Here is a 24,317-nt window from a genome sequence, read left to right on the forward strand (position 1 = left end):
TCACACTTCACACCCTTAGTATAAGAGGTGTTAATCAAGTAGATTTCCTTAGAAAATATCACTAGAATGATGAACAATATAAAAGCACTTTATTGTATTTGGAGTACCGTGTCGACTAACATTCACTTCAGGAAAACATGGTACATATCATCTCAAAGAACACAAGAAAAGAGACATGCAAGTGTAAAGAACTTAATCTCTTAGCTTTGATCAAACTGCAAAACATAGATAAAAATTGACCAAAGAGAAAACCTACGTACTAGTAACAAGAATAAGTTTGCCGAGAAAACAAGGCAAAAGAATACCTCAAGCTTGGTAGGTTGTTTTATCCACCAGAGACCCACAATAGAATAAAGCACCTCTTTGGAATTATTGGTTGTTCTTCCACAAGAGTGGAAACCCCACCCAAGAAAGGGGCTATGTCCCTAGATTTTTTTTCTCTTCCAATTTCTAATAGTAGCACTGATGGTTCCCAAAAGTCAAAAACAACCCATACATGTAACATAGTGCAAAGAAACTCTAAGAAGAAGAGGAAAGACCAAGGGAAAAGTAAACACATTGCATGCATACTGGACAATCTCTTTACATAGGGAGTACAAAGTCATTTGGTATACCATTGTGAGGGTTTTTGTTTCCTCCACTATTACCCTTCACTTCTGCATTTTTCCTGTTTTGAAAGATTTTTAGTTTTCTTAACTGGTAGGGACCTGGTCGCACTGTGCTTTGGTTAATTTTAAAAACGCTTCTAACGCCATATCCAAGGATAATTGAGACCACTTCTCAATATCAAAAAGTACCTGCACAGACTCTCTACATGGGTATCAACAGTATAAAAACAAGGAGAAAATATTCACAAGCATACTTTGTTAAATGAAGCTTTTAAAGTTCTTGCTCATTGAAGCTTTTCCAGCTTATGTCAATTTGAGAGGCATGAGTAATTGAATCATGATCACAGATGATACATGTACATCTGCAACAACGACGTTTCATGTTTGCATTGAACGTAAAAATAAATCAGATACCACACCATTGGCTAGCACCATGCAAACACATTTGCTTTGAATTATGAGAAAAACCTGTTAGCGGCTTGTATTTTTGTATGCGCCTGGCAGCATTGGGTTAGTTTGTAATCTCAGTGCACTACTTGAGAAAATTAACCTGTGATGTGTTGTCCTTACAGAAAATATACCCACACCTTCAAGATACAGATGGGAACATCTGTATGAGTTCCTTATTTACACAAAATACATAGCTCCTATTTAGGTATCTTCTACACATCCTCTGCTGCGAAATTGTTCGAGTTCTTACAGATATTGTACTTGCAAAGAGGGCAGGTGGAGTTCATACGAAGCCATCGGTCCACACAAGCACAATGAAAATGGTGACCACATGGTAGCTCCCGTAGCTCTATGCCATCTTCATAAGTGGAGAGGCAGATGCAACATTCCTGCACAACAAGCAGGGATCAAAATAATATCTGAACACATTTCTAATGAGGTGGCTCACAAAACATTGATCTTTGTTCTAGGAAAAATCACAATATGTTTCTCTTCCTTGAGAGCACATGTTGCTCTCTTCTTTGGATTAACAGTTGCACCTGTGCATCCAAAGGAGTTGCAATCTTCCTCAAATTTTGAAAAGAGATGGGATATTAGGGCTGTCATCATCATGGAAAGGTGAGCCGCTAGCAAGGTCATTCATAAGACAAAATTGCTTGATTCACTAGACTAAGCTTTTCTATACATTCCCGTAATTGTAAAATACATATAAAAGCACTATTGCCCCATGTGGAGAGGGTTATGCCTAGATAATAAGTAGCCCCTACACTAAACGGTGAATATAATACATACATCCAAAACTTTCCCCACAATAATAAACTCTTTCGCATAAACTGGCTAAAGAAAAGAGGGATGGTTGAACCAAATAATAGATTTTTAAATCAAAATTCCAAACAGATGTAAACCCTTGTAAAAATACCATAAATTCATTTGGAAACAAGGATCACATATAACTTACAGAATCTTCTGTAGGCAGGACACGTTCCGCAGTTGCTCCTGGAGGCATGGTACCTATGATGCTCATTGTTCCTCCAGATGGACTTGCCATGTCCGGACCTGCTTTTGGATGGCCTCCTAACCGTCTAAACTTGTACTTTGGTAGCAAGTTAAGATCCTCTTCAGACGCCCCTTCCTAGAAATTTCCCCAAAAAAACCATCAAGACCATAACAGAGATCACAAATGAAATAGTGAGTTCGACTAATTGAAAATTGGATAAAAATTTTATCTAAATCTTTTTATTTGTAATCGGTGTAGTATCTTTTGGGCGTTTTCAACATTTTGTATGGCTAGCTTCCGTCTGAGTTTGGTCCCCGGGCTGATATGATGCACCGATCCAAGTCAACTTGATGCGGGCTGCGTATGGCCACCACAAAAAAGATCAAGGGCTGAATTGCGCACACCTGGTGTAAGGCAATTCAAGGGCTGAACGCTGGCTGCAGAAACACAGCAGATATGATGCACAATTGCCAGGCTAGATGAGACTGATGATTGAGCTCAATCTGCAGCTGATGGGGCACCTCCAATGTGCCGGCGGACCTTGGATGAATGAAGAGAGCGATGGGCTACTGAAAATGCAGATGAAAGAGGAGGATGCCTCGCTCCTCACAGAGAGAGAGAGAGAGAGAGAGAGAGAGAGAGAGAGAGAGAGAGACGACTCCCGATACTGCAAAAACACCAGACAAGACTTCAATGCATGCACTAGAGCGAGGGTATCAGGCAGCCTTTTTAGGGGTTTTGCTGACCTAGAGTTCCATATGTCGGTGGGTATAGTGTGTGAAAAACCAGACCTGAGTTCCATCCGTCACCAAGTGGCTTGTGTGTGAGAAAGCACACCTCACATTTGCGATTGCTTGCCACCCGATATTTGTGGGTAACAAGAAAGTCGGAAGGGTAGGTATCTTCACCAGTTTGTCATCGATCACCTTGTGATACACATCCCACGTAGCACTTTATGATTCACCATTTTTAGCAACGACTATAAATGAATAAAAATGATTTTTGTGCACACAGAACTAATTTATGAATTTATTGGTACCAAGTAATAATGTAACACATGGGTAAATTTTCCGATGCAATGTGCCATCTGGAAATTTATCGGTGTCCCAATAGTATGATAAGTAGAACAATAGCTGGAAGTAGTGTAGAACATGTCAAAACAAGCACATAAATAAGATGATGTCCCTAGTTTGTTCAGAAAAGTCACAATTTAACATTTTTATTGTGCCCGCCCAAAAAAGTGGCCGGCCGAACACAATATAAAACATCTCAACAGTAGAGGAAAACATGCTGCAAAATGGCTAGAAACTCCCGTTTAAACAATCAATTTTAAGCCTAAGGTTTGAAAACCTTTTAAAGTGAGTGGTCAGGCCAGTTTGAAAAGGGCCGAATTTTGTAGCATGAAAAAAATTGACGATTGACGTGTAGCGTGAGATTTGGGGAAAGACCAGCGCTCGCAATTGTACGAGCCTTCTCCCTCCCTTGTAGGCGCCACCTGGCACATAAAAATCACGCGCTGGGCTATAAGGAAGGTAGCTGTTTGCAATGTTGGCTCAGCAATATACACACCTTCAGACACAGCTCTTTCTCATCTCTCAGTTCAGCCAACGATTTCATGCTCAGGCTCTCGTGAAGGCCGGGCAAAGGCTACAAAGCGTGCAGCGGAGGTGAAGGGCAACCGTAGAAGAAAATGGAAGCATGCATTTAAATACTTTTGAAATTATTCAACTATTTCACGTAGGAATCCACACAGAATAATATTTAGAAAATAATGAAGAGGGAACACGACATTAGGGACTAGAAGATGGGTTGGTTCCTCCCTCCCCCCCTTTGAGGAGATTTTCTACTATCACTGAACTCTTACAAAGACATGAACCGGAACAGCTTGCACTGTTTCCTATCCCAGAGACTATTTTGATGCATGAAATGCATGTAAGTCATTAGCCTGATGGCTGAAATTTAATATACCTAAAGCCGAAAACATATACCTAAATTTAATATACCTAAAGCCGAAAACATAACAAAGATGTGCAACTAGATCCAAATGAGCCCGTTGATCAACCACGAGAGGCTGGGGAATGATAAGGGTGTCAAATTCGAATACTACACTAGGAGGAGTATTGTCAAAAGAGCACTTGCTTTCATTTGCCAATTTGAATTAGCCTTTGCAGAAGGCAACTTCTCAAAACGATCCAAATTGTGCCATGTTAGCCTGTATCTTAAGGATAAAGCAAGCAATTGGTGGCTTACAACAATTCTCGAAGGGCGCAAACTCAAAAGACTGGAAAGAGTTCAAGAAGCATTTCTATGCTCAATTCTTTCCTCCTGACTTCAAAACAAATGTAAACAATGAATGAGATTGGCTCTCCCAAAAAGAGCATGAAGCAGATTCCGACTATGGCAACAAGTTTTGGGAGATCCTTCTCAAGGTCGCTCCATTTATGAAAGTCTCCGATGAAGAGAAGATGTGTAAATTTGAAGCTAGTCTCCAGCCGACACTTCAAAAAAGCATGAAGCTATACCTTCGAAACACGCTTCAAATTATGATGCAATCTACCCTAGTGTAAGGTGCAGTGAAAGTGAATGTTGAACTTGCTCACGTTGAGTGCTCCGAACTGTGCTCAAGGGTTCCTTTTACTTACGGAAGGGAAAAGCCTTCCGTTCCTTTAGTGAGAGAGTGCAATGATCACAAACAAAGTGAATGACATTGTGAATGAAGGTACTCACAGAGAGAGAGAGAGAGAGAGAGAGAGAGAAGAATACGACACCAGATAGTTCTTAAACCCTCCTCCAAAGGCCCCCCTCTCTATGGCGAGAGAGGTCTATGCTATTGACTAGTACAACGGTCTAGATGCAATGGACTTGCTGACGATGTTGACGACAATGATGCCGACGACAAGGACGGGCTGAAATTGAAAACGCTAGGGCTGAAATCTGCAAATGCTCACTTTCTGCTGAATACTAACACTGTGTCAACGACGGCGACGACGCAACGACGGTGCGCTGAAAACGCAGATGATGAAATTTGCCGACAGCAGGCTGAAACTGAAAACGCAGATTGATCTGATGGTACGGTGAGGATCTGCTACAGGTAGGTGAGATCTGCAAGGCTAATGGCTGAATCTGTGGTGTCTAAGTGCTGAAAACTGAAAACGCTGAAGCATTGGGGCTGATCTGATGCCGAAAACTGCAAAACGCTAGGCAAGACCTGCAATCTAGAAAACGCCAGGCTGAAATTGTAGCAAAATGCTAGGCTTGATCTGTTGATGAAAACGCTAGGCTGTCCTACTTCTGTTGGCTGAAAACACTAGGTCTCCTGCCGGTCTTGTTGAGAAGGTGCACTGCAAGTCACTAGAACTTCTGCTGCCTCTTCTGCTAGAAAGTGCTAGCGCTAGGTTTCTTATATAGTGACTTAGCAAATTTGTCCTACCTAGTTTCCAACAAAAGTCACTTATTAAATAATAAGTGAAAAATGGATAAATAGGGAAAATGGGTTTTGTGCACTGTAAAATGATCATGATGGGTACTGACTGTCATGCTGATGATCACGTTGTGTGCAACCAGAGGATATGCAACTACTCTAAGTGCCTCGACATGCACAGCAGGCGTACAGGCTCACAAAGGTGTCAGAACACGACAGACAACTTCATTTCACTGGACACCTCAGAATCTCTTAGTCTCACTCCACAGAGGTTGGAAACTCCGATCAACTTTGGCTCAGCCTTTGAAAGGTTGACCAGAAACTCTTCCCTATTCAAGAACATCTGAATTCCAAGATCGGAAAGTACTCTGATCGAGAGCCTTTCTTAGCTGCTCCAATACAAGGATGTGATGTTATTTTGGGAATGCCTTGGCATTACAAAATTCATCCTATCCCAAACTATGTAAGCAAGAAATTGTCCTTCTAATTTAAAGAGCAACAATATCATGTAGAAGCTAGTGCAAGTCACTGGCCTATTCCCATGGTCAGTCACATCATCGTTAAAGAGAAATAAAGAAGTGTTTTCTCCTTACTTCATTTTTTTATTTTTATTTTTTTTTGAGAGAGAGAGAGAGATAGAGAGAAATGAGTGGTGAAGATGTCTTGTCGAAAATCGATAAAGATCACCTAGCTTTTCTTAATCAGTACTAGGATTGCTTTACCGACACTCTCCCCAATGAATTTACCTTCTGAAAGACCGAACATCACCGTATCGATCTAATTCCGGATAGCTCCCCTCCAAATTAGCCACATTACAGAGTTAGTTTATTACAACAAGAAGAAATTCTTACACAAGTGGATGACAGAATCAAAATTGAAAGATTATCCAGACATCTTACCTAAGTATTATGAAGCCCTACAATCGAGGACAACTGTTTAGAAGCCAGAGGGATGTAATATTTTTAGCCAAGACTATAAATGAATAAAAATGATTTTTCTGCACACACAACTAATTTATGAATTTATTGGTACCAATTAATAATGTAACAAACGAGTAAATTTCCAGTGCAATGTGCCATCTGGAAATTTATCGATGTCCGGATAGTATGATAAGAAGAACAGTAGCCGGACATAGTGCAGAACTTGTCAGAACAAGCACATGAATAAGATGGGTGGTATCCCCAGTTTGTTTAGAAAGTCAGGATTTAGCATTTTTACCTGCCTGCCCAAGAAAGTGGTCGGTCTGACACAGTATAAAAACGTCCCGGTGGGAGCAGGCAGACCGAGTCGAGCGGAGCATGGAAACAGTAGAGCCAATCATGTTGTAGAATGACCAACAACCAACGATGGCAATTGTACGAGCCTTCTCCCTCCCTCATGGACGCCATCTCAGACATAAAAATCACATCCTAGGTAGCGCTACTTGTTTGAACGTTGCAGTGTTGGCTCATCAGTATATACACCTTCAGACAAAGCTTAGTCTCAGCTCTCAGTTGCTCCCCCCACCCCCCCCCCTCTCTCTCTCTCTCTCTCTCTCTCTCTCTCTCTCTCTCTCTCTCTCTCTCTCTCTCTCTCTCTCTCTCTCTCTGTGTGTGTGTGTGTGTGTGTGTGTGTATGCAGCCCTGTCCCCTTGCGCTCTCCCTCTCCAGCCCCTCCCTCGCGCTCTCCCTCTGCAGCCCCAACCCCTCCTCGCGCTCTCCCTGCAGCCCCACCCCCTCGCGCTCCCCCCTCTGTTGCCCCGCGCGTAGAGAGAAAAAGCGGAGAAAGAGAAAACGTAGAGAGAGAGAGAGAAAGGGAGCGTAGAGAGAGAAAGCATGCACGCGTAGAGGGGGAAAAAATGAGCGTAGAGAGAGAAAGCCTGCACGGGTAGAGAGAGAGAGAGAGAGAGAGAGAGAGAGAGATAAATCTCTTCAAATTTCTCTTCCTCTCCCTCTCCTTTTGCGGCCTTCAATCATGAGGAAACAAAATGGCAAGGATGATCCTATGGAGGATGCCATTCAAAAATGCAAGGAAGAAATGAGCGAATGCATCAACAAGATTAATCGCCACATTCTAGGTACTATAAAGACACTCGATGAGCGCGTGTCGGCCCAAGAAAGCACGATACATACACTTGAGGATTGTGTGAAGGCCCAAGATGAGGAAATCGCACTACTCAAGAAAGACCTTGCAGAGGTGCGATCGCAAAATGTCCTCGAAGAGGGAGAGCTTCAACCCTCATTAGTTGAAGAGCTTAGCACGATTAAAGAACTAGTGCAAGCCATCAAAGAAGGTGAGGAGCAACAAAAAGAAATGACGACCTCGTGGGTAGATGTCATCACAAAGACCCAACAAAAAGCAGACGAGGCCGAGAAACGGATCGAGATTGTCAAGAAAGGAAAGGGCAAGGAAATAACCACCACACCAACCATCATTAACTTGACACTAGAAGAGGAGCAAAGGAGACGCGTGCGGGCCTTACACATAAGGATATGTGGCCTCAGAGACCAAGAAAATGTGGATGAAGAGGTGAAAGAACTCATGATTCTGGTGGGGGTTAATGAGCAGACGCATACGAGGGCGTGGAGAGTGGGCAATAAGAAAAGTGGGAGCAAAGGGGAAACCTCGAAGGAAAGGGCACTCATCCTCCGTTTCCCCTCCATGGAAGCGAAGGACTTCTTGAAGAAGAGACCGACTCTAAACAAGACAAGCGTCTTTCTTGGAGATGACCTCACCCCCTCGCAGATTGCTCATATGCAAGAGGTAATGCCGGAAATTAGAGCGGCAAGGGAAAAAGGGAAGATTGCTTTTTATCGGGATGGAAGGGTGGTGATATTGGAGCGACGCTCTGCATGACGGTGCGAGACCTATGGGACCACACTAAAGATGGCAGCCTGGAATTGTAATGGATCACTCCGTCTTAATGTAGATGCCTTTGAGGATAATTTCACTAGGAGAGACATCATTTTCTATTCTGAGAAACATCAAGCCCCTAGGCAATCCATGCCACAGGTGAGCGGATATAGATGGGAGACAGCTTGCAGACATGTGACCAAATCGGAGCATCGAGGACGGGGCTCACGCGGAGTGGCAGTTTTATTTAGGGAGGAGTTGCAGCAGCCATTGATATATATAGCGCACAGGGATGAGCATGCTAGGTACATGTGGGTGAGGCTAAGGGCAGAGACAAGCAGATACCTCTACATTGCTATTTGTTACTTTCCTCCTAATACGTCAATATATGCATCACCTAGAGGACAATCCCCCTTTGCTATTTTGGATAATGGCATATGGGAGTTGGTGACATTATCATCATACTAGGGGACTTCAATGCTAGGACTGCCCATCACTAGACAGTATTCTATGATACTTCCGAGGAGATGCTTAGGGAGCTGGACGTTACAGAGATGGACCTATCCACACTATCACAGGATGAGGAGTACACTGAGTATGGCAGATACTTAATAGATATGGGAACTGCACATAGATTGGCCATTTTGAATGGCCTACAAAGATTTTCTACAGTTGGAGGTTTTACATGCTTTCCACATTGACATGGTGCTAGTACAACAGATTATGTTATGGCCCAACCAGGTCTCATTCCATTCTTTCAGGATTTCATGGTGCGCACTAGGCCAGTTGGAGTCGGTATACCTGTCACAAACTGTTGACATGTCAAAGTCTTGAAGAATGGGGCCAACTTATAGATGCTAGCCGAGGGGCCTAAACCCTAAGAAGAACAAGTAAGAAGAAGAAGTCCTACCAACTTATGGGGACCCCGTCCGATGGGGCCCCAAGTGACATAAAGGATTAAAATAAAGCAAGACCCACACACACACAAATCTGGAAATTGCACTGACATGATGACGTGGCAAAATTGTACGGATTTCCGTGTTTCATGCTGATAGTGTTGACGTGGCAAATTTCCGCAAAACGCGCTAACAGTGTTGATGTGGCAATTGTACGGAATACCGTGATTTACGCTGGCAGCTTTTTGGCATTGCTTTTGGACAAAAGCTTTTGAGTTTGAAGGCTTTTCATGTAAACTGCTTTTCATAGGCCAAGGGCCTTTAAATATGTGCTAAGGGCTCATTCTCTGGCATGCTTCCTGGAGAAGGTGTAGAGTCTAGAGTCTGAAATCTGCAAATCTTTATCTGTTTAATTCTGACTCTATGTCGGTGACGATGTCGATGGCGACGACGACGCGCTGAAAACGCAGATGCTGAAATCTGCGTTTTCGGGCTGAAACTACAAACTCCGCGGGGTCTAACCGTGCAGCGAGGATTTGCTGCGGGGAGGTGAGATATGTGAGGTTCGGGACTTGTTCTGCGATGTCTGAGTGCTGAAAACTGAAAACGCTGACGCTACTGTGGATCTTGTCGCGATGGAACTGCAAAACGCTGAATTGCTATGCTTATCCAAAAACGCTAGGCTGAAACTGTGTTCTGCTGCAAAAACGCTAGCCTCCTGTTGTTGCAAACTGCTAATGCTAGGGCTGATCTGCTGTCTCTGCTAGCTCCAAGCTGTCTGTCCTTGATGAAAAACGCTAGGCTGATCTTGGGTCTGTGGCTGAAAACGCTAGGTTTGCCGCCGGTGGGGGGTCTTGTTGAGAAGGTGCCTGTTGCGAAGTTCTTGCTGCCTTTTCTACCAAAAAGTGCTAGCGCTAGGTTTCTTTATATACAAGCTTATGAAATTTGCCCTACCTAGTTCTCAACAAAAGTCACTTAAAAATAATAAGTGAAAAATGTCAAAAATAGGGAAAATAGGTCTATGCACTGTAAAAATGCTACTGATGGATTCTGATTGGAATTTGATGGTCATGCTGTGTGCAACCAGAGGATATGCATATGCACGGTCTGCGAACAGACTCACAAAAGTGTCAGATCACTTCCTATTCTATACTGACTTGACTGAATTGAACCCTTGTCATGAAGTAGCTTGTCCACTAACACATTGGGTTAAATGTGTCACATGACATTACAAGCTTGGACACTCCAAGCAAGAAGTCAATAGCAACGCACGAACAGAAACTTCAAAATCACTGAACTTTAATAGAGAGAGAGAGAGAGAGTCGACACGGCACCGCAGAGTTCCGCGCCTAGAAGCACTGGCCCCAAAGACTGACGCCCCTTTCTGTATTTCTTTATTATTGATCACATCAAGGTACAACTCCCAAAGGTCCTCTGCTCTCCATAATGAGGCCCCAAGGGCTCTTATAAACAATACAAGGGATGGCCAAAAGCAGAGCCCCAAAAGCATCAGGTTCAAAAGCACCGAACCCCACAAGTGTCTACTCCCAAAAGCTAGCGCTAAAATCAACCAACGTGATTTGTGGACATCCGTACAACTTGTCACGTCATCAGTGCAAAACACGGGCGTCCATACAATTGCCACGTCATCAGCGCGATTTACGAAAAATCCCTCCAGAGTTCAAGCTTTGGGTTTTTAGGGTTTTTGGCCTCACTACCTGTGCTCGTGAGTTCTTCAAGTTGGTTGGTTCAATTTCTCGTCCAATCGGCCATTTCTCTTCCAATTGGTCATGCCACGTCATCACTTTGTGACATTCCCTCCTCTTGAAAGAAATGTAATCGCCTTCATTACGCCTGCAAAACCAGCCAAAGGACAGAAACTTTCTTCAGTAGACACTGACTCTATGTACTCATGCACCAGACTCCATCAACCAGCACTTCTACAAGAACATCAGTCAATCACTAATGAATCACATTTCTATCGAGGGTCTCAGATACAAAACCTGATCATCGTAACCATTTAGCAATCACATTTAGACCATCCTCATCTTTCACGGATGTCTTGATCTACTAAATCTTGTTACGATCATATTCATATCTTTTCATTTCACATTTTAATCAAGCAAACCATGCCCATGACCATCCCACAAGACGGTTCATCCACATAGCTTGAAGTTCACAAAATCACACACTTAGTTCACATTGAACACGGTGTTTCAATCATTCAATCTGGCCATCTCATTCCGTTCAGAACTCTTGATGCACCTAGATCACTGTGTAGCCATCTCATCCTTTCGAAACTCTTGATGCACTCACACCTGTATCCAATCATCTCATCCAGATAAACATCTTGATGCACTAGAATTTCATTCACTTAGGCATCACATCCACATCTTAACAATCTCTAACAAATGTCGAGATGCACTAAGTTCAAATCATTCATCGGACAAAATGCAACAGACATTTCATCTTTCTTTAGATGTCTCTAACAGTACATACATAAAAGAGCACATGTTTCAATTCAATCAAGAAAATTTCTAATTCGAGGTACTTTCATAAAGTCATACAACAGAATACTGTCAGCCCGTCAGCATCTTTGTAATCACAAAGGAAGTCAATGACTTTATTTCATGGGGGTAATCTGTGACAGAGGAGCGGAGTAACTCCCCTCTTGTGCAATCCCGCTGGACCATATTCAATTTATTGATCATGGGGAACTCTTGGAATAGTCAAAGCTAGACGACCAAAAGCATCAAGCTCAAAAATCTGAGGAGTATCTGCTAGGTCCTCCTCCATCCACTTCGCATCCAATGCCGAATAGTTCTGAAACTTGACTAAGTACCGCCGTATCACTTTCCTTTCCTTGCGCCCTGGGACCTGTGGGTAGCTTCACTAGCCATCCTGTCCATTGGCACATCAGTCTCAATCGCCAGAACCATGAGACGCACTATCATATGAACCCCTTTCTTCTTCGGGATTCTTTGATGAACTTGCCTCTGGTTCCCTTAGTTCGTCGGAACCCTCGGATGCGCTACCATCTAATTCTCTTACTACTCGAGAAGACGAGCCATCATCCGGTTCCTTGATTCATTCTCTTCACTCGCAGACTCTTGCCGAGAAACTATCCTATCTGTAGGATAAGTCAATGAGCCAGCAAACACTCGAAATCCTTGCTTAGCATGTCCCATAAGTCTCTGAATAGAGTCAGAATTTTGGTTTAGACAATACTCTAGAATCTCTTTTGGCAATTCACAACAAAACTGCTCAATCTGGTCTCTCAAAGTAATCTTCCGAAACGAAGACACCGGAAAATAAGTATCCCAAAACCTCTCGCAGTAGTCATCCAATGTATCTTTCTTAGTCAGTCTCAAGTGATGCCAAGCCATGATGACAATACTCTCGAATCTCTTTTGGCAATCCACAGTAAAACTGCTCAATCTAATCTCTCAAAGTAATCTTCCGAAACGAAGACACCAGCAAATAAGTATCCCAAAACCTCTCGCAGTAGTCATCCAATGTATCTTTCTTAGTCATTCTCAGGTGATGCCAAGCCATGATGACATCTCTTACATATTCGTATGATATCTAAGTTAAAGTGAAAATTTCCTTGAATTTTAACCACGTCACAGGTGCTTCTTTGCGTAACAACAGAGTAGGCCACAATGTTTGTGCATTTCCTTTTAAGTAAGATGCCGCCCTTCGCACCTTGGAGTGTTCCGTGACCCGACCTCCAGAGAAGAACTTCAAACTGTTGTACAAACTTAAGGGCTCCATGGGTGTCCTAGTAGCCTCAAAATGTCTCAAATCTAACGCCTTGGCCCCTAACCCCCTTTCTTGAATTCCTTGGTCTTCTTGCTCGTCTGTTTACCGTCAGAAGAGGATGAGCTCTCCTCCTTCGAACTGCTAGATGGCCTTCCATGCCTGCTAGCCTTATTCTAAAATCTGATTTTCTTGCTTTTTCTCCGTTTCTTCTGTCTTTTCTCATCCTCTCTGGAACTAGAGGATGACGAACTATCGGAACTCTCTAAGACGAAGAAAAATCTGAGTAGTCCTCGAAATGAGCACGCTTCTTGGATTTGCTTGCCACCTTGAAACTCAACTTCCGGCCCAAATAACCGAGAAAATCCACTGATTTCCTCTTCTTCCGCGAGTGCTTCATGCCTTTCATTATCTGGTTCATCTTGTTGTCAAGAGCTATATCCAGCTCTCTCTGCAAGTACAATTTCCACTTTTTTGCACTCGTTTGTCCTTTCAGTTTTCTTCCCGGCCTCACGCCATCTGGAATGAATCTCATCATCGGGTAAATTCTTCAGGTGTTTCAAAAATCTCGGGTCTTTGGAGTACTTGATCAGTCTTTTCACACACATGTCAACCTGCATTTGACGTTTGTACTCTACTTTGGCAAACTTCTCCGCCAAAAATTTTCTCAATTCTTCATTCTTTTCTTCAACTCCCGTGTCGGATTTCAACTTTTCTTTGCCTTCCCACCATGTTAGCTCTGTCAGATTCTCAAGGAGAACCCATATGTACTCTTGGGTTCTTTTTGGCTTATGCCCTTTAAAGCAGAGCAATGAAGGCGGAAGCACGCCCAATGCGCAATGGAAAGGGAGTGGGAGTGGCTAATAAGTCCGGGGTCGGGACGCGAAGGTCTCCTCGAGAATCTGTGTGTGCTGCAAAAGGCATTGGATCCTCCATAGAATAAGAATCTTGAGCTCTAATACCACTATTATAGGCTTGGACACTCCAAGCGAGAAGTCAATAGCAACGCACGAACAGAAACTTCAAAATTACTTAACTTTAATAAAGAGAGAGAGAGAGAGAGAGAGAGAACCGACACGGCACGGCGGAGTTCCAACCCTAGAAGCATTGGCCCCAAAGACTGCCACCCCTTTCGGTATTTCTTTATTATTGATTACATCAAGGTACAACTCTCGAGATTGCGTTGATCTTTCACGGATATCTTGATCTACTAAATCTCCTTACTACCACATTCACATCACCCGTCAAGTGAAACAGTCTCATGCACCTTCATTCACAGTGTCTATTCACTTTGTTTAAGTCCATTGCACTCTCTCAGGAACGGAAGGCTCTCCCTTCCGTAAGTAAAAGGAACCTTGAGCACAGCTCGGAGCACTAATCTTGAGCAAAGTTCAACATTCACTTCCGCTGCACCTTACATTGGTATCAGAGCTTTGGCAGTGTTCTGTATCACTCAAGGGAAGAACCACAAAATTTTATTTTATTTTTTGCTTGTTGCGGTCGCACGTAACCCAAGTCCTCTTGGGCGTGTCGATTCCTAATCGTGTTTTTGAAGTGACAGGAAACCCAAGAAAGAAGGGCTTGTCCAGCCTCCCCTTGTTTCTCCTCTCACTCAATGCGAGCGGACCGTGCACTTAGCGGCCGGCCAATCAACGTGAGGTGGGAAAAAGCAACCTTGGTGTGAGCGCAAGGCCGCCAAGGAGTGCACCTGCAGGGAAGAGTATAGCTCGGTTGAAGAGAAGATCCTTCTCTAACACAGATTGCAAGCGAAAGAAGAACCTCAAGAACCTCAAGAACCTCAAGAACTCAAGAACCAAGACCCCCAAGAACCCAAGTTCCTCGTGAACTTAAGAACCCAAGACTTCAGTGGATGGTCATCACTCGAAGCAGAATGGATACTTCGCTTGGAGGTGATGAGCATGAGAGAGGCGAAGAAGAATTTTCCCCACCATAGGTTTTTCCGATCCTCCCCCTTCCCCATCTACGCCAAGGATTGCACTAACTCCTATGGATGCTTTCAACAAGATGATGATGGACAGGAAGTTAGAACGCGAAGCAAGAAAAGCAAAAAGAATGGCAGCCATAGATCGTGAATCCGCAGAAAGAAGAGCAGCCATAGATCGTGAATACAAAGAAAAAATGGCAGCCATAGAGCGTGAGCACGAGCAAGCACGCTTGGAAGCCAAAGCACGATAGCAAAGTTGGATCGCGAGAACAAAGAAAGAGAAGCAGAATTTGATCGCAAGAACAAAGAAAGACAAGCAACATTTGATCGCGAGAACAAAGCAAGACAAGGAATGAACGACCGACACATGAAAGAGATGTTGCGACTCTTTTCTCAAGTGCAGGCACAGATGCAAGAGATTCGGAAAAAGAAGACTCTCTCAGTCTCTTCTTCTCCAAAGCATGACACACAGGATTTGCATGATAATGATAAGCATGATAATTTGAATAATAATGATGAGCATGATGATTTAAATGACAATGACAAGCATGATGATTTGCATGATCCAGATGTGATTTTTCACAAGCATGATGATTTGTATGATCACGATGAGATTGTTCACAAGGATGATGGGTTAATCGATGCTTTTTCTAGTGAAGCTAACCTCATTGCAGATTCGATCAATCACGAAGATCCGATCTTGGCTCTCGAGTCAAGGTCTACAGAACCCCCTCAAAAAGAACCGATCATGGCTCTCAAGCCGAGGTCCAAAGAACCCCCACAGGAAGTATTCTGTGTTCGTATGATTAGTCAGCACGCATTGTTCGAGTGTTGCATTCGTGATGCTTTCCTGTATTTTAGTCACCGTCCTTATGTGATCCCTTTTCTTGGGCATAACATATTGTTCGATGAGCATGATTCACTCATGAATGAGCACGGATGTATACGGATGAGTCATGAAAAGATGAAATGTTTACATTCAAGGAATTTACATTCCATGTCTCTTTCTTGGCATGACACAATATCCGAAAGAGCACAAGAAGGATTGAGCATCAAGCATCTACATTTCCATTATGTTTTGCCACAGTTGATTGATTTAGATCAGAAAGTCAAGATTCGACCCCATTGTTTGCATGTGTTTGATGAACGGTTTGGCACTCCGTCGCTTCGTTCATTTGCTTCGCATGCACACTTTGTTCGAAGGAATAGTATTTTTCAAGTCACTTTACATGGGATGGGTATGTTCATGTTTTTGTGTTGGAAGTGGTTTCAGGAATTTTCAGCCTTGGAGATTCTTGAAGAAGGTAGACGCATGACTATAGATGAAGTAGAAGCATTGAAGATGACTTTGTGTCGCTTTTGGCACGGCCCAAAGAAGAAGGCATTGCAAACCTTTATGAAGTTCAAGTATCGCACGACCCACACATCAGAGTGGACCGGCGAAGAGTCCTTTCCAAGATTATGGCTGTTATTGGCGATCTCCCTCAACGCCATACAATTTGGTACCAGTACCTCACTTTGAAAAGGAGGGGATGTCACATGACACATCCAACCCTATGTGTCCGTGGACAAGCTACAGCGTGACCAGGGTTCAGTTCAGTCAAGTCAGTCTAGAATAGGAAGAGATCTGACACTTTTGTGAGTCTGTTCACAGACCTGCATGTCCAAACACTTAGATTAGATGCATATCCTCTGGTTGCACACAGCATGATCATCAGATTTCCATCAGAACCCATCAAGAGCATTTTTACAGTGCATAGACTTATTTTCCCTATTTTTAACATTTTTCACTTATTATTTTTAAGTGACTTTTGTTGGGAACTAGGTAGGGCAAATTTACTAAGTTTGTATAAATAGAAACCTAGCGCTAGCACTTTCTGGCAGAAGAGGCAACAGGAACCAAGGTTCAACAGGCAACTTCTCGGCAGAACCCCATCAAAAGACCTAGCGTTTGCAAACTACAACACCTAGCGTTTTTTGCATCAAATCAGCCAGCGTTTTTGCATTACAACAACCTAACGACAGAACCACAGCAGATCAGCCCCAGCGTTAGCACATTCGCACCGCAGGAAAACATTCAGCCCTAGCGTTTTTGCATCAGCCTGAGACCATCAGCGTTTTGCAAATCTTCGCAACAAGACCTCAGTTAGCATCAGCATTTTCAGTTTTCAGCAGTCAGTACCCACAGTAGAAGTCCCGAACCTCGCAAATCTCACCTTCCCGCAACAATTCCTCGCCGCACGTGGATCCATCGAAGTTCAAAGTTTACAGTTTCAGCCTGGAAAACGCAGATTTCAGCATCTGCGTTTTCGGCACGTCGTCATCGCATCGTCGCCATCGACATCGTCACCGACATCGAGTCAGAATTCAGCAGATAAAGATTTGTAGATTTCAGCCCTTAGCATTTTCAGATTTCAGCCCGTCTCGTCATCGTCGACATCGTCGGCAAGTCCAAAGCATTGTAGAGATTTGTGCAATCAACAGTAGACCGCTCTCGCCATAGAGAGTGGGGCCTTCGGAGGAGGGTGTGACAACATTCTGGTGTCGTATTCTTCTCTCTCTCTATCTCTCAATCTCATGCACCTTCATTCACAGTGTCTATTCACTTTGTTTGTGTCCATTGCACTCTCTCACTAAAGGAACGGAAGGCTCTCCCTTCCGTAAGTAAAAGGAACCTTGAGCACAATTCGGAGCACTAATCTTGAGCAAAGTTCAACATTCACTTCCGCTGCACCTTACACCTTCTTTGCCTACTGATCCGACTTCAGGGCTTTCTGTACCAGGTCATTGAATTTTCTAGTTGGTGCCGGTACCTCTTGCTCCATTAGTTTCTTACTTCTGAATCTACTCAAAAACCATGCACATATTCTTTTCTCTAGAGGAGGTTCATTCAGTTTTTTGGTTAGCTCCTTGATCTTCTCCACATAGCTTCTAACCGACAACGTACCCTACTTGATCTTATCCAGCTCGTAGAGGATGTCTTCATCTCCGCAATTCTCACTGTTCTCCGGTAGGAATGCCTTTTTCACCTATTTCAACTTGTTGTAGGTTCAAAGATTGCATGCTGGATAGTGGTAATACCACTTCCTGGCTACATCCTTCAAAGTTTGTGGTATTCACTCCTCATCTCCATCAATATCCTTCAGGTTAGCATATTGTTCAAGGCATGGATATGCACGCTATCCTGATGTGGTCCTCGTCCTCAGTGGGCCTCCTTCCTCTGGTTGAAGGACTTGGCGGCATTGCGGTTAACTAGTTGACTCTTGAATTCTAAATGGGAGACTAGTTCCTATCAAGAGCCTTATCTCACCACCGTGATCGCCAAAATGGAATGAGTTAGTCACTTGAGAGTTATTCCACGTTAGAACTTCAGAGTCACATGTCAAATCACATCAGATCAATTAGGATAAACAGAATTCAGATGAATAATCGGAAAACCAAACAGACAACTGGACTGAAGTGAAGGAATAGAATCAGATGTTGAACAAAAAGACAATTGGAACTAGTATATTCAGATTACTGAATCATAAGTACAAATGAGCTTGCACTGAGTGTTGGATTACAAGGAAGAACAAGAGTCCAAAGACTTATGGTTACAATTGGCTTTGCTCAAGACCAACCAACAGAAAACAGACAGACCCCAAAATGAACGTAGCGGGTCCTATTTATAGGCGTCCATAATGGGTTCTGACCGACTGTCTGAATGTAGGATTACCTACTAATAATCACAGCCACTACTTGTAATTCTATTGTATATTAACCCTTCCATATAGTCACTTCCTACTATCTACAATGAATCTCTTTGAGAAGTTCTCGCAACATTAGATTTTTCAAGAGATTCTACCGATCCCTTTCTAAATCTGTTAAGTCAAGTAGCTCAGTAGCTAACTCTTCTCGAATCCATTGCACGCATCCATAGATGTATTGTGTCCAATTTCTGATTTGTACCTTTCCAAAAAGTCTTTGCCCATTGCAACTTTCAACTTGCACAAACTGAAGAAATTCTGCTAATCGCTTTCTAAATCAAATCAAAAAGATCTTGCAACAATGCAAATTTTCAAGAGATTCTATCAATTCCTCTTATCGCGATTCACATCTTCTAAGACATTGAAAACCATCCATGCCTTCGCTTTCTTCACTTTTCTAAATTCTACTACTTGTCTTCACTCTTGGTCAGACATTCTAGAAACTCTCAAAAGCATACCGACCACTGCTTTTCCATCTTTCGTTGACCCTAGTAGTAGATCTTGCCGGGTCTGAAAAAGCTTTCCCCTCAATGCCCTCTTTACACTTCGTTTGTTTCTGCAACTTTGTCAAAAAGCATCCTCTTCTTTCAAAAAGGACCTTCTTCCAAAAAGCACCTTCTTCCAAAAACAACACCTTTCAAAAAGCAACTTCTTCCAATATCAAAAAGCATCTTCTTCAAAAAGAAAATTCTTCGAAAAGCACTTCTTCAAAAAGAAAATTCTTCAAAAAGCAATTTCTTCAAAAAGCTTTGGTTGTCATAATCTTTATCCTTTCTCATTCTCGAGGATAAGCGTTGCTTTCCCTAAGCCACTAGTAAGGCAGTAGAATCACTGCAACAATCACCAAATTGAACCAAAGCAGCAAACATTTCAACTTGAAAGAGGGAATAGCACACTGTAGACAATAGACACAGAGTAGCGGAGTTCCGCTCCTAGAAGCATTGGCTGCTAAGTCAGGCGCCCCTTTCAGTACTTTCATAATGACAAAGTATAACTACCAGGAAGTCTCTCTCTACAATCGTGCCACCATGCACTGATCTCCCAGAGAGTGGCCCCGCAAGCTCCTATTTAAAGGCTCAAAGCCAAAAGCAAGTCGCCCCAAAGCTCTGCGAGCTAAAATGCTAGTGCTCAAAAGTGAAAGCTTTTAGTCAATTGCTTTCTAGAGCTGGTCAAAAAAGCTGCCACAAATTCCGCCGTGAAACGAAGCACAAATTCAAGGCAGATCGTACAGAAGTTCCACATCACCGGCCACTTTTCACCTTTGTCCGGCCGGTCTGCACTGCCACATCTTCAATTTGTAACAAAGCCATTCTTGAAAGGCCTAGAGCAGCTCCTATGAGATTCTTCGTGCATGAGGAGATTGACACAATGATGAAGTGGAATATGAGAGTTTATGTGATGGTATTTACAATGACAACCTAATCAGGATTTGGGAGATCTCCATCTACTTCTTCGCTTATTCATTTAAATTTTGGCATTTCTTACCTTGGCCTTTTGTATTAGACATTTTGATCATATGACGATGACGTAAATTTTTAGTCTCAAAGGACTTTAATAAACATTTGATTTCATTTCTCTCGTCATACACTATATGCGAACATATACATATATGCCCATGCACACATACACATACACACATTTATGTTGTGCATGTGTATATATATGAATGTGTGCATGCGCGCGCATGTGCGTGCGCGCCGTGTTTATGTGTGTGGAACATGTCAAGACACTTATTGAAACGGCATGCCACAAGCATACACAAGATTTTGCAGGCTCATACCAATCAAAAAAACTATTTAGTGATTCAGCACGATAGGCACATTCCAAGTCAGACTTGAAAGTGGGCTAAATACAATTATTCAATACACAACACTCTCACAAAACAGCTTTGGATTGGAAGATCACCTGTTCTGCTACTGCGTGCATTAAAGCGATGATACATGGAAGACAGCAGCACACAGCAACACCGATGATGCATGCCAGGGATACGCAGAATACGACAAAGAAGACGTCAAATGCCAGAAATGCCACACAAACCCTGTCCAAGTAAACATTATGGTTAAACAGGTAACATTTTCTTTTTTTAAGAATTCCACATCAATGCGTGTGTTCATACATATATGCAGGATAAGTGATACAACAATGTATGACTCAATCAGCATAGCAACACACTTACCAGAATAAAAGAGGTGCATCGTGAGACTGGCTTCCAGTACTAGTCCAATAAAAGCCAACGACCCACCAAAGAAAAGAGAAAGACGTGTTTGCAGACTCAATTCTCTTGAAGACACTGCCAGGGGTAAGAAAATCTCCAATTACAACATATCATGAAGACTATTATGCCCTCAGCGATGAAACTTTGAAATCTCTACGATAATACATACAAGAGTTAGAAAGTACACTGTACGCTTAGTAAAGCATCACCTATTATTGTTTGAAATTCTAAGAGTGAAAAATTCAACCCACATTATAAACCAGAAGATAAAATAATAAGATGTGGTAGTGTGCACTCGGACTTCTGTACCTTAAATCTGAGGATGAAGTTTGTTCAAACATTTGAACAACATCTAGGTCATTTTGAGATCTTTCAGAGGCAGAGAGGGCAGGCCCTGGCACTGAGCTCTCAGGCCCATACTGCCTGTTGTTACGTTGGCGACGCCGTCGGTACTCAACCCAAACACAAACCATGTGGATGCAACATTGGGCAGCATATACCACAACCCATAATCTAAGGGGGTTTTTGGGTCTCTCATCTCTACTGAGAATAAGCACAACCAATGCCACTGTGATGAAAGCCAAGTTCCAAATAAGATCCAAAACCACCACTGGCCTCGAGTAGGACCAATCACTTTGCCTTTCTTCAAGTTGCTCTGCTGCTGTTTCTCTTACAAGTACTGATGGTTCTCTCATGATTCTACGACTATTGCCTCTCCGAAGCAACCGGAAGATCCTTGAAAACCTTCCTCTCCTCAATGAAGCTCTTGAAGCTGAATTAGCACCAGCTGAAGGTTCACCGGAACTTGCCAGGAGGGGAGAAGAATCCACTGCATCAGATGTCAAAATAGATTGTTGGTGCTCTGTGCGATCCATGGCTGGCTGGCTGGCAGGCGGGGATCGCGTGCCTCCCTTGCCTTGCTAGGCGAAGGAGCGCCTACAAATTGTCCTGACTAGCCTAGAGACCCAGAATTTGACTGTTTTATAGCATACTTGACCATCAAGCAGTTTGACACCTGAAGAACGGCGTGAAAGTGCGTCTGTCTCTTTGCGTGTGCGTTCGCGTGTGTACCTCCCAAGCCGCAAGCTCCCCAAGTCCGCAGTCTCACAAACTGGCTGCTTGCATCGCAATGCTGTCACTGTGTAAGAAAATCTCGAGCGTTCTTCATTATGTCTTGTTGGCCGGCCGGACGGTGGCCAAATCATGGCTAGACGGGACGAATAAAAGTGTTGCTTGAAGTCAAAATGGGACATTATGTTAGAAATTGGTCAAAAATTGGCCTGGAGAAAGGCAAATTTTTGTGTTAGCCTTACACATGGACAATTTGGATTCTAAAATTTAGCAGCAGCGTGGGTTGAAGGTGAGCAAGTGTAGGCACCATGGAGGCGTGCACATACTTATTTATTTTTTATGGGTCAGTGCGTTATCGTGTGCAACTTGCTTGGAGCTCCTATGAGTCTTGTCACTTTGACTTCATTCTCTACCCTTGCATGCAACAAATGTGCACTAGCAATAGCAAGTAGAAAACTTCAGTAGAGTTACAGCTGCAAGATGAGGGTGTTGATGCCAGAAGAACACCCAAAGCTACTAAGCGTTAGGCTATGGCAATCAAGAAGGAATATGTGGTTACCGAGCAGTAGCCTATTGGAAATAGGGTTGCAGGGAAACACACATAGCTCGGAGAAGATGAAGGAACCTCAAGGCACACAACAGAGAGTGTATTACTTAGTGTGTAATAGAAAGATAAGATAGCCCTAGAGTGATATACAATGCACGGGGAAGAAAACCTCCTACTGAGGGAAAAAATGCCTCGGCAGTCCTAAGTGTGTTCAGACACATCACTACCACATGAATATGGTAACAAATCCCCCCTGGAAGTGATGCGGTGAATGAGATATAGCACATAGAGTATAGGGAAGTGACATGCCCTATGAGGACATGATCAGTCCACAAAGGGGAGTAAGCCCAAAGCTTTGCAGAAAGCTTCGAACTTCTCACGAGACAATGCCTTTGTGAAAATATCTGCAAGGTTGTCTTGTTGTCTTGTGTTGGCACATAAGCCAAGTTGATCTCTCCTGCTGAGAGCCTCTCCCTGACATAGTGGTAATGCACCTCAATGTGCTTTGGGCGAGCATGAAAAAATGGTTCCTCGTAATTGTCAATGTGCTCTGACTATCAGTATAGATGGTGTTGGTAGTGTCATGTCCAACACCCAAATCATCCATAAGGCATCTGAGCCATACACAATTTGATGCATAAGATGCATGGCGAGAACCTTAACGAGTACGACTAGACAAAGGTACATCCAATTTACTGTCACGCAAAGTATGCACCAGCCATTTTGGCATACCTCTAACTTGCTCATTCTGAGCCCTTTCCTCGTAAAGTACATCATGTACATCTGAATTAGAAATTGGCTTATCTGTAACATTTTCAGAAACCCACATAGGCTGTACATTTGCCTCAATTGAATTTACATCAAACTTCCACCATTGAAAAGAGGCAATAAATTGTCATAAATGGCATGTGAGCTTACATTATTGTCTCTAGTATATGATAGCAAGGGCTTAACAGAATCTTCCACAAACACAACATCCGGTGAAACCAAGATACGCTTTGTTTGTGGATGGTACAACCTGTAACCTTTGCTTTCAACACTATAACCAACAAAAATACATTTCACAGCCTTATCATCCAAATTTCCTGCGTTGCGTTTGTGGCACCAAAGCATAAGCCAAACAACCAAAAACATGCATATGATCAATAGATGGCTTTCTATCATGCCATTCTTCATATGGAGTCATAGAGTGCAAAGCTTTTGTAGGACACTTGTTAAGTACATAGCGGCACACATGATAGCCTTAAGCCAAAACGCGTGTGGCAAAGCTTGACTCTTAACCATACATCCGTGTTGCTTGATCAAGCGATCGTCAGCTTTACAATAATGGCAACACATCTTCTTTTTGCCCTTCTCACCAAAATTCCCAGACGAGGTGTTGCCAACACACGCATTGGAAGCATGTGATTTTCCACTCGTCAAAGAACCATGAGAAGTGGCTACATTGTTGTTACCATATTTTCTTTGAGCAGCAATAAAGACCTGTTCAACTACACGCTGTTTAGCCCTATTTTTTTATGGAAAGTTGCTCTTGCAACAGCAATGTGCATAATGCATCAAACTTGACAACTTTCGAATTTCCTTGGGTCATAAGTCTCCAAGTACTAGCAAAAGTCTGGTAAGAATCTGGCAAAGCATCAAGAACAATTTTCACAAGGGAACTGTCAGCAATGATCTTGCCTACTGTAGAGATTAGTTTCTCATTTATATCCTTGATACCAACAAGAAAAATGTCTATTTCATCTTACTCATGCATAATGTGCGACTCTATCTCTTTACGTAGCAATGCAATTTTAGCCTCATTGCGACTTGCATAAAGACTAGCCATAA

General features: G+C 42.9%; 1 protein-coding gene across 2 annotated transcripts; it reads right to left on the reverse strand.

The window, feature by feature from the left end:
* Window positions 1-1,034: 1,034 nt before the first annotated feature.
* LOC147462706 (E3 ubiquitin-protein ligase At1g63170-like) lies at window positions 1,035-22,023 on the reverse strand. Of its 2 annotated transcripts, XM_086485080.1 has the most exons (5): window positions 21,179-22,017; window positions 20,831-20,944; window positions 20,560-20,692; window positions 2,017-2,190; window positions 1,035-1,447 (listed from the first exon to the last, which is right to left on the reverse strand). In XM_086485080.1, the coding sequence occupies exons 1-5, from the start codon at window positions 21,742-21,744 to the stop codon at window positions 1,271-1,273; spliced, it is 1,164 nt and encodes a 387-aa protein (XP_086341206.1). In that variant the 5' UTR covers window positions 21,745-22,017; the 3' UTR covers window positions 1,035-1,270. The 2 variants fall into 2 exon arrangements, with proteins under 2 accessions (XP_086341206.1, XP_086341211.1); XM_086485085.1 differs by lacking the exons at window positions 1,035-1,447; window positions 2,017-2,190 and adding an exon at window positions 2,787-2,981 and having other exon boundaries at window positions 21,179-22,023.
* Between the last annotated feature and the right edge of the window lie 2,294 nt (window positions 22,024-24,317).

The sequence above is a fragment of the Adiantum capillus-veneris genome, chromosome 2 (genome assembly GCF_014529385.1).
Source record: "Adiantum capillus-veneris isolate H3 chromosome 2, ASM1452938v2, whole genome shotgun sequence".
Taxonomy (NCBI): Eukaryota; Viridiplantae; Streptophyta; class Polypodiopsida; order Polypodiales; family Pteridaceae; genus Adiantum; species Adiantum capillus-veneris.

Coding starts and splice junctions, on each gene's coding strand:
- LOC147462706 (XM_086485080.1), bottom strand. CDS start 21,744: ATGGATCGCACAGAGCACCAACAATCTATTTTGACATCTGATGCAGTG. Junction 20,945..21,178: donor ACTTCATCCTCAGATTTAAG/GTACAGAAGTCC, acceptor TACCCCTGGCAG/TGTCTTCAAGAGAATTGAGT. Junction 1,448..2,016: donor TCCTGCCTACAGAAGATTCT/GTAAGTTATATG, acceptor CTTGTTGTGCAG/GAATGTTGCATCTGCCTCTC.